This window comes from Mycetomoellerius zeteki, unplaced genomic scaffold (assembly GCF_001594055.1).
Source record: "Mycetomoellerius zeteki isolate Tzet28-1 unplaced genomic scaffold, Tzet1.0 scaffold292, whole genome shotgun sequence".
Taxonomy (NCBI): domain Eukaryota; kingdom Metazoa; phylum Arthropoda; class Insecta; order Hymenoptera; family Formicidae; genus Mycetomoellerius; species Mycetomoellerius zeteki.
In genome coordinates, this window is record NW_017257274.1 from 610750 (window position 1) to 622486 (window position 11737).

The 11737-nt window shown below is 30.3% G+C and overlaps 1 protein-coding gene across 1 annotated transcript in view; it reads right to left on the minus strand.

Moving 5' to 3' along the window:
* LOC108724376 (mitochondrial folate transporter/carrier) overlaps nt 1–9676 on the minus strand; it is a 16354-nt gene extending 6678 nt beyond the window's left edge. Inside the window, exon 1 of the mRNA XM_018450723.1 lies at nt 9195–9676. Within this exon, the coding sequence (XP_018306225.1) occupies nt 9195–9351 (157 nt within the window). The 5' untranslated portion in view covers nt 9352–9676. The remainder of the gene's footprint in view (nt 1–9194) is intronic.
* Nucleotides 9677–11737: the final 2061 nt, after the last annotated feature.

Here is an 11737-nt window from a genome sequence, read left to right on the forward strand (position 1 = left end):
CGATTTCTCTGAAACGGAGCAAAAACGAGCATATGTCTATAGGACTTTTTTTCTTAGTTTTTTACTCCTCTACACGCTCCCGAAGTTTTGCCATTTAATTTGGAAACACCCTGTATATATAAAATGCACAGAATTAAATTTTAAATATCCATTTTGTTCAATCATAAAATAAATATTATCAATAACAAAAGTATTATCAATAATAAAAAAACATAATAAAAGGAAGCGCTAATATAATATAAAATTTAATATTTATATTTTTTAAGATGTAAAATAGAATGTAAAAACGTAAATATATTACTCCCATAAACATATTATTCCCTTCGAAGATCGAAAGAGAAATAAACAGATTAGATATAAAATAATTTTATATCTAACCATTAAATATTTATGCCGAGAGCATCTTATACGAAATAATAAAAAATAATAGATGAAATAATATCACCTAACAATATCGGATTGGCAGATCAAAGAGAAATGAAATATCTGCAGATGATGATTGTATTGACAGATATTGTATTGTATCTTTCCGATTTGTCTTACAATTTACTTTCGCTTTTGTGGATGACTGTGATTTCACACAGCTACGAAAGTTATCTTCATTGTGATTTTGTATCGATATATTTCTGACTGACGAAACGAGCTTATAAAATTTTTTCCACGAATTTCTGCATTAATTTAAAATCAATTTTTTTCTCTCTCTCCTCAATGGAAATTTAGATTATATTTAAAGCTATAAGAATTATCTTTTTCATAATTTTCCAATCTCCAATGTTAAATTAATTAAATCTTTTTTTAACAACCATAATAATTTTCAAATGGAATTCGTGTGAAACTAATGCAATCAGAACCAAAGAAATAATAAGTCTGTTATTCAAGTAAGTGAAGCGCGAAAAATGTTTCGCTTTCACATTCATATTATTTATATTATTTTCCTTTATTTTGGTTTTTTTCTATACTCTAAAATCTTTGAAGTGAAATTTAATGCTAAAGAATGACAACTGAACCAGCATTGAAAAAAAGTGGCTCAATTGTCAATTTTCAAGAGTGAGATTTCACTCTTTAGAGTTAGATTTCACTCCAAAGATTTTAAAGTGTAGTGTATAGGTGCTCATTTTCTTAGTTATCTCAAGCTAAATCAAATATGCTTGTAATACTAGTTGCACAGATAGTATTAAATGATTTTACAAATCTTCATTAATTATGCAAGCTATAGAATTTGAAAGAATTATCCTATTGTAGTCTAGATTTATAAATTAGTATTTATATGTTTAGAAACTTGTATATATTTGCAAAAAGAATATTGATCTGCGTATTTACAATTAACTTTATATTAACTGTATATGCTTGTGAATTCGTAGACACAAAATTTCAAAGCGACTTTCGAGTACTTTCGACGATTCGGCCGACTACGTGATGAAACGATTCAATAACGAACGTCACGTGTCACTGACGCAACTCGTAGAATTCTCGTGGCTTGGTGCTTGGTGGACGGCCAATGAATATTCCGTTTAAAATACGACACACACGCACGCATGCACGTACACACATATACACACCTGTGTGTATCCGTTTCTCGCAATAAATCCTATTCACTTCTACCTAGAAAAGTATTTAACGCTCAACGCGTATATTTCCGTCTTTGTCCAACTGTGACGAATTCATTGAAAAAAATCTGTATAAACATGAGAAACTTTCCTGCTTAGTTTCCTTCGTTTATTGTTAATTTCGCCAATTCAAGGTAACCAATCGACAAGAAGTTATCAGCAAGATCTTTAAAGTTTAAAGCAGGTGAACCTGGAATGCCATTTATTGATCCGATATCAACTTGTGTATACGGAAGTTAATTATACCTTTCGCACAAGCAAGCTGAATAGCCAATTGTATTTGCATTGAATACCTGGAAACATTATCAAGACAGCAATTTATTTGATTCAACATATAGTAACAGCAGATGAAAACAATAACTAATATGAAAATTTTCAGTAACGTCAAGTCCTATTAACAAAACTATTTTCGTTTTTTGCAAACTCGTGTAATAAAGCTTATTTGTGATCAAACTTATGATCAAATTTGTGAACAATAATTACCTAATGAGAATTATAATAAAGATAAGATGTTACGGCTCGGTTCACCAATGTAAAAATAACTTTAATCTTGGTTTAACTTCCTGTTTATCTTTTTCTAATTCTTAGAATTATCTTTTTCTTAAAATTCTTAGTATTAGAAAAAGATAAAGAGTAAATTCAACCGAGATTAGAGTTAATCTTACGATGGTGGATTACCTCGGACCTAAATAATGGACAAATTCCAACGTTTTAGTTACAAAATAAAAGAATGTATTCTTCAAAATACAGAAAGATACATTCGTAAACGTAAATATACATATTCTCAAAAAATAATTTTTAAATTTTATATATATATTATATAATATTATATCGTATATATTATATATTAATATATAATACTACATATTATTATACAATTTAATTTAACAGTAATACATTTAATATTATGTTACATTTACCATTCTATTACATCTATGTCAAATATAATAATAAATAAATCAATTTAAACAATGTATCGATTTCTAATGTAATACAGTACTACTAAATTAAATCAATTACACATTACGTGTGGAACTGTAGAGATAATTTATGACGAAGGCCCATTCATCTTGTCGCAAAAAACAAAATCACAATTTTATTAAAACTGACATTTACTACAAGATATTTCATAATAATTTTATCGAATTCTTATAAGAAAAATTTGCATATTCGTTGCAAAAATGATGATTACGTAATATAATCAATATTTATCAGAAGCAAAAGAGCGTGATATCACATTATTGATAACGACATAACGTGGAAATAATAGACGATAAAATAAGTCATATCTTTCGTGTGATACCAGTAAGTAGTAAATAGTAAAAAATATTTATGTCTATACATATTTACAAATTTTGTCATTAATGAAGAATTATAAATTTAATTCTTAGAGAAAAAAGAGTAAAAATCAAAATAAATTTATTCAAACTGAAACACAATCATTTATTTTTTATTTGCGATGACTTTCCGTCAATATTAAAGTATATATTGATGGAAATTTGTATAATTTATTTATAATTTATGATTCTATAACATAATTAATAAGTTTATTATTAATTATGTGTTATAAAATTTCCTTTTTTAAGTGTATATATTTCCAATAAAATAACTTTTAGCTTCTGCATTTCATAACATGACACCAATAATTATCTAATGTCCCTGATACATATATTTTTTAAAACAATGTAATAGCAAAAACATAAAATAACGCTCGTATTACTAAACGCGAGTACATGACAATTACATAATCACCACGTCGATCATCATCACGTGCGATTAGAATGAAATACATTTTATGAGGTTAAATACATGATACATACATCAGTATCATCGTATTAATTCGACTTCTTTATTGAGAGCACGTGATGAATGTAGATAAACAGCTTGGCGATCGGATCTCAATCGGAAATTCGAGATGTCCGAGATACATGAGACCGAAATTTTATATAATTTTAGATCCATTTTACACTAACTATAATTTTCATTATAACATAAAATTTCATTTACAATTTTCATGTATATTTTGATACACATGTGTATTTTAACCATTCGCAGATCATTCTGAATCACGATCTAATCGTCTGGATCTTCAAATCCCATAGTTGCGTCGTCTGCGAAATGTTGATATATTAGATACATATTTATATATACATATATATATTTTATATGTATAGTTTATTTGTTCAAATTTTTTTCTTATTACATATAAAATTATAAACATAATTAATCTTAAATTCTGATACAGATTATAGATCACTTAAAAGCGATTTTATGTTCTGTAATAGATATACAAAAAATTTTGAAGAATCAGGCTGCAGAATCATATTAAATATATATGACTATATGTGTATATATGTATATAAAATTATATAAATAGGATTCTATCCTGAATTTTAACACGAATTATAGTTCATCTAAAGTAAATTGATACAAGAGCAAGCTTTCTCTAGATAACTTTAACACGAGCTTCTAGAATAAAAATTCCATAATCTGAATAAACCAGTTAGTGTATCAAAAAATGTAAAAATTTAAACAATCTTGTTAATTTTTTTCAACGCATCTCATCTGGAAATCCGACACAGGAGATCGAAGCTTCCAATAGTACGAACTTAGATCACTATCATTCACATCTATCGAGTTTCCATGTGTATCGCATATGAACGTTTGTATCAGTTGTCTGCTTTCACGAGAGTGATAAGGCATGTTGCATTAAGATAATCATTTTCAAACAAAAATGTATTTTATCATCAGAATATTTGTCAAACAATATTCGACCTTTACAATGAATCAACTAACATAGTTGACTATGTCATAACTAACTCGATCATTACTTCAGCTAATGTTTATACTAACGTAAATACAGTAATATTTTCATTCTACCATATTTGTTTCATAATTCACGATTTATGCGGACAGACTAATCGAGCTTATAAATAGCTGCCTTGTACGCTCCTTTGTTACATTTTCGAGGCAAAACCTTTATTCAAAACAGCTGAGCTCAGTATACTATATGTATAATCATCTCGTTAATAAAATTCTGACCAGAAATTGTATGAAAAATGTTTTTTAACTTATCATAATCAAATACCCAAGACATATAAAAATAACTGTATAAAACAAATTCAAACAATATTTTAAAAAATAGCTCAATGTATAATAATCTCGTTAGGAAAATTTGACCAAAAATATAGTATAGCTTGGAATATTTAATTTATTGTAACATTCAAGACATATACAAATTGCAAGCAAATTGAAACAAGAGATTTTAAAATTATTAGTATATAGCTACTAATTTTTTTGGATTGTCTTCCTTTGTAATTATTTGGTACCAAGAATCTTCTGACATAAAGAGCAGTACTATCAGTATTTTAATACTGAAGAGTACCTGGAATATATAATTATCTGAGCAACTTGATATACAAGGATATCCGATTTAATTCGAAGTAGCCAGGAAACTAAAGAACCGAGATACCAAGAAACTCGAACAATTATGTAAAATAAAATAGTGTAATCTTCATGGTTTCACGCAGAATTATCACGAGGAATAGTGTTTTAGAACACTATATGTGTGGACAAAAATAATCGATGCTTCTCTCTCTCTCTCTCTCTCTCTCTCTCTCTCTCTCTCTCTCTCTCTCTCTCTCTCTCTCTCTCTCTCTCTCTCTCGAGTCTTAGGCCCACAACTCATAATTAACTCTTAACCGAGGTTTAATTTATTCCTCATCTCTTTCTAATGGTAGAATTGGAAAGAGATGAGAAATAAATTGAACCTCGGTTAAGAGTTAACCGTGAGTTGTGAAACTGTGCCTTGATGCACAAATGTTAACTATCAAAATATTAGACGGCTACGAGATGCATTACTTCCGAAATAGTAAATCTCTATACAAATATGTTAATTTCTGAAGGCTATCTAATCTAAATCTTGCCGTTAATTATCATATCGAGTACGATAGCAACATTAATGATAACCGAAACGAGCGTGTGCTCAATAAATCTTATGATCTCACATCACTATTGTGTTCAGAATGCGCAAAACAACATTCATTATCAGTGAAATGTTACGCATAATATTGACTTCCGACAATAGTAAACAGTAATGATAATAAACTAGGTGAATCATCAGAAATAAAATACTTGCACAAGTATCTTGAGGAAATGCATTGAATGCGATTAATATTCTTTACATATCTCTTCTTGAAATGTAGAAGAGAAATGTATTAGAGTGTCTTGTATAATGTATATAATTACAGCTATAATGCAAGTTTATCTGGATAGATCCTAAAGCTTGATATGATACAATGTGCTCTCCGTTTTCTTGCTTTTTACTATTTTTATCTCTTACCTTTTTGCTTCTTATCCTATTTTCGTTTTCTACCGCTCGAGATAAAAGGTGAACTTCAGAAAAGACAAGAAACGATCGTCACAAAAAGTTAAAAAATAAATGGCAAGAAACAGAAAGGAAAGAAAACATTATAGATCAGGCCTTATATTTTTCTATGTACCATGGACTTTATGATCGAAAATTTTTCACCAAATTTCTCTTTATTTGCGCGAGACAAAAAGTAAAAGTTTTTATGACTTTCATTTTTTGTCCCGCGCAAACAAAGAAAAATTGATAAAAAAAAACATCTGATTGTATCAACAAGTAATGTGCTACTACCATCGCATTGAATCTTTAGAAAAAAATTTACTATGAGTGAAAATATTGGAAAAAAAGGAATGTTGAAAAATATTTATCTAACACGAACAGATATTGTGGTAAGAAAGTAACATAATATTAAACTTTCCGCGCTAATTTTTTTATCGACACGATAAAGAGTTCCATGATCGTTTAGATTTTACAATCGCCACCCTCGGCATAAGTCCGCTGTCTGTTGCAATATTTCATAAACATTGAATAACGTTTTGATTTGTCTCTAATGAAGAAACTTATAGACTTTATTCGCGTGGAATAAAGTCCGGTCGTAAGTTGATAAATAATGATGTGTATACTGTGTATAGAATGTTTCATAAGAATAATTCCATTCAATTTCTTTGGAATATTGAAGTAATTGATAAACAAATATTAAATAATAAACAAAATTAGCTTTCTCGAATAGCTAAAAAATGAGTTAATCTGTTTTGTTTTATTCTAATCTTCTTTTTTACAGTTGATCTTTTCTCTAAAAGCAGAACAGAATATCTTATATTTCAATTTGTTAGAACATTTTATCAGTTATAACTTAACAATGTAATTTAATATTTATTAACTTAGTAATTAATTTATCCAGAGAGATTATCAAAGGATTAAGACTAAAGGGATTGTGAAAGAACTAGGCACGCTTCACGTTATCGTTTCACTTTCGTGTTATCGATCTTTTCGTTCGGCGTTGCATAGTCGTACATGGAATTTACGGTGCAGTATAGTTTATACGGCACAAGCAGTGATGTAAAGTAGCTCTATTTTCAGTACACTCGCTACACAAGTATTCCTTGCGCGAAGTATCCTACCATTACGTACAGATACGGCTACTTTGCAACATATCTAAATATAAATACTTAGCTACTTTTGTGTATGATTTCAGAATATAGCATAGTGCCATGTAGTGCTATATGTAGTATACTAAAAAGATATAAAATGTTTAAGTTCAAACTAAAACGTTCAAGAATACATTATAAAAATATATTTAGTACAGTTTTAAAAAATCAGAAAAAAAACCCAATTTTTCCGCAGATTTTTTCGCTTTTTTCCCCAAAGGTAGAAAAATTCATTTTGGAAAAATTCACACGTGCTTGTAAAACCTATCACGTTTGCTTCTCGGTTCTTTTTGTAAAGAAAATAATTGCGTATAGAGTACATAGCGAGATAAATTAACAGAAATTTTGAAATTGTATAAAAGATTGAGGTCGCATAATGTATTCAATAAAACATACACTATTGCACCATTAATGTAAGAATTAAAAATATAGAGTCCAAACATGATGTTTATATGATAATAAGTAGATCTAGAAAATAATTTGGATTTAAAATGAATTCGTAACAAAATATTTGAAAAAAAATAAACTACAAAGAGACACTTCAGGAGTTCATTAAACCGGAGTGTGACAAACTAAAATTAAAAATCTGTCTACTTAAGCTTTGTCATGTACTAAACGAAGATTAGATTAAGTTTTACTATAAAATAGAACTAAAAAATTTTAATAAAAATAATGCTACATAATTTCATAGATAGCATTAATTTTATAAAGAAATTTAGAAGTTACTTATGTCTTTTATATAGCAAAAACAGCAATTTTTCGGGAAAAAACCGAAATTTTTCCGGTTTTTTTCAGCAATTTGAAAAAATTGCTTTTTTAAAACAGTATTTAGACAAAATACATTAAATGATACATTAAATGTATCATACGTTGCAAAAAATATTTATAAAAATTGAATTTCGGATTTTTCGACACGCAGTCTCGAGTTTGCAAAGCATATATAGTGTCCTGAACAAAATGTTAAAGTGCTATTTTAAAAACAATGTAAGTGCAATAATTTGGAAGCGTGTCAATTTTTATACATGCACAAGAGATGACTGGTTATCACATCTGTGCGGTGTTTCGGAATCCAAAAAAGCTAGCCAAAAATTAAATAATTCAGTTTTCCTTGAGACCCTAATCAAATTAAACCTACTACATTATTATCATTAGATTTTTTCGCAAAAAAATATTCTCGAATATTCGTTCATGTTTGAAATCGCTTTATATTGCTGTTTTATCTCAGTATCCTGTCTACATCGTGCATGAAATAATTCCTTAATTAACTTCAATATAATAATTTCGAAATATTTTAATAAAGTTAGACAATTTTATGCACGTTTCATAGCAAATATTTATGATATAATGTTTATATGTGATTATTGTAACACTTTTTATAATAAAAAATGTACGTAATTAAAAAACGTAAGTTTTATAATAAATAATGACTTAAAACACTAAAAATTAAATACACAGAAAATGAAGCTGAATCAATCTGAAACGAATTTGGAAAAACCAACTTAAAATCTGCAAAACTGTTTTCTAACAATTTGCCCAGCGATAACCCGAACAGTTTAACAGTTAAAACTTTAGAAAACTTAAAAAGATGACATCTTTTAGTTTCGCCGTTCGATATCTTTTACTTTCATATCTTCCGTTTAAAATAAACAAAAAAAATTAGATAACTACCTTTCGCTCAAAAAAATTAAATGACTGAATGACTTTCTACATTCGGAGTAATAGCGATTCGAAACAAGATTCTTACGATTTCTCTCTCAATCTTTCTTTCCTAAAAAATACACGAGCGAATACAATCGAACGGCGATAAACTGGTAAACAGGGTGAATATTGCGTCAGCCATTTTGTCGACAATAACAACTATAATCCCACGCTTCCTTCCCCTGATTTGCTTCAGAGGCTCAAGGGAGAGAAAAAAAAGAAAAGAACTTGACCGAGGATGCTGCCCGCTCGATAAACGCTCATTGGCGCGGAAGGCACCACGTGCTGCCGCAATGTGACAGCCGCCATTTTCTCGAGCGCTCTCGCGCGCGCACGAAGCGGCGCGTGACTAATTCGCTCGCTCGCACTCACCTGCAAATCGGATCTTGATTAGATCCAGCGGATGCAACATCAGAGTCGAGACGACGCCGCCCGAGATGCCCGCGACAAAGTACTCGTACTTGAAATTGCTCAGGACATTCAGCTGGCGCGGGGTGCCCGGCGTGCCGCTTCCCTTGATCGCCGTCATTTTGAGCGGTACGTTGTCGCCGTGCCGCCGCTCCTCACCGTTCGTTACCGATCCGTGATTGGCGATGCCCGATTCCGCATCCTTGCCAACGCTAGCAACGCGCGACTCCACTCTGCGACATATCTCTTGGTCTGCGGGAGGCACTGTCGTCGAGCTGTCGTAGCGTCACACGTCGCCGAAATTACCCGCCTCTCTCACGCTTTCTCCTTTCGTTCGCTCGCCCCCGCGATCACAGCTGGTTACTGCCAATTATGCAACACCGTCCAGCCACACTCCACCACGCACGCCGAACGCCGCCATACTGGAATCGTACGAAATTGCCAACAGCGCTCGGCCGCTCGGCGCTCGTCGTCCGCTCGCGGATAGAAAAAGGGAAGAGGGGGGGGGGAGACGACTCTATCGCGCACGCGCTAATACTAGTAGGTCTGTTCTCCTTCAGCTAAATATTTTTCGCATTGTTCATTCTTCCTTCTTTTCTCTCCAATGTGAAAAATTGTAAGAGACAAAAATTGTTTATTTTCTTCTCATAAGGTTCTGAGAATTTTCTCAGAATTTTTTCAGAATTTTTTAATACCATATTTTCTCACATGATGGTAAAATAAGAAAATGCAGTACTAAAAAGTTGATAAAAAATTCTGAAAAAATTCTTAGAGCTCTATGAGAAGAAAATAAACAATTTTTGTCTCTTGCAGTTTTTTTGTAAAATTGATAGTATTTGAGAAAAAAATTATTGAAGACCAATATTCGGCAATTTTTAGTAATTAATATCTTGTTAATTATTGCGAAAATTAGAAAATAGTAGAGGACTTCGACTCAATTTAGTCCGCCCTACCTGCCCACGAGCGTTGTCAGATGAATTATGGGACACCTTGTATAGATACGTCTATGCTTGTGTAAGGTAGCACAAAAACAGAGATTACAATGCTCTACCCAGTGAGAAATGACAATGGAATCGATGTCGAATCGAATCCCCTTAAGATAAATATCAACAGAGCCGAAATTCCGTGTTGTAGTAGTTGCGTGGTCTTGCGATAGATGGTACTGGCATATGTTAGATAAGGACAGATGTATGCGTTGAGTGAGATAGAATGATATATGATATAACGTAAATAATGAATCGAAGATGTTCTATTATCGAATTTGGAATTAGAAAAATCTGCACTATCGATCTCGATCAAGTTCGGTAATCGGTTTAGGATCCCCTTAAAAGCGTTTGTATTGTTTGTACTGAGACTTTGATCACACTATAAATTTATTTGTCATTTGTAAATTCGTAGTTTAACAGTAGTTTTTGAGATATAAGGATTTAAATTGTGATTAATTACAGATTATGTTGGAAGGTCACCTGTAAATATTAAGTAAGAGACCTAAAGTATGTGCTCACTTTGCGCTTTTACTAATCTACGTGTATGTGTAACTCATGGACAGGTGGTCGAATAACGTAATGGTAATTAGCCCTGTTTAAACGCTCTAAAAAATTACTGTTTGAAAGAAAAATTTAGACATAACTTTTTTATATAATTTTTCGAGGACTTCCTTGCTACAGTATTTTGATTTGAATTTTGAGACATCTAGTATGTGTATGTTAATTGAATTTTTGAACAATTTACTACACGAAGAATTGTAGTAATTTAATTTATTATAAATCATTACATTATAATATTCATTTATTCTACTTATAATATTCATTTACTCATTTTTCTATTCTGCTAATTGTAAGATCAACTTTATCTCAGATACAGTATGAATTTAACACAGTAAGCTCTATAAATTTTATCACAGTTGTGACAATCTGAAAATATGTTTGCTACCATTTTTTAATTTCACTTTATTTTCTTCTTTGCTTTATTTTACTTATTTCTTTTATATTGCAATTTTTTTAGTAAATATTTCATCAGCTAAACCTTTGAATTCAAGAATACTATTATACTCGTATGTATATATACAGAACAGAATATATTAAATTTCAGATTAAAAAAATTATTAAAAATTAAAATATTCATTAAAAAAATCGCAATAAAAAGGAAAAGAACATAAAATAATTATACAGGAGACGAAATGATTAAGTAAGTAGTAAAAACTGACAATAATTTATAGATTAGATTAAACGCGAATTTCTTAATTAATTAAACTGTTCAAAATAATTTATAAAATGTATAAAAGATATCTATTATTTTATTATACATTCAGCTGATTTTACATTATCACAAAACTCTGAATTTCAGTATTGTAAATCTGTACATAAGTTTTAATAAAGCTAAGCCTTATCTCTCACTAATCAGAAATGAATCGACCAATCTCGACAGAAACAATAGAAACTAACGATGATCAATCCTTTCCACTGTCTTATCTGTCCCGTTCACGATTATTAATGAACGATACGAAG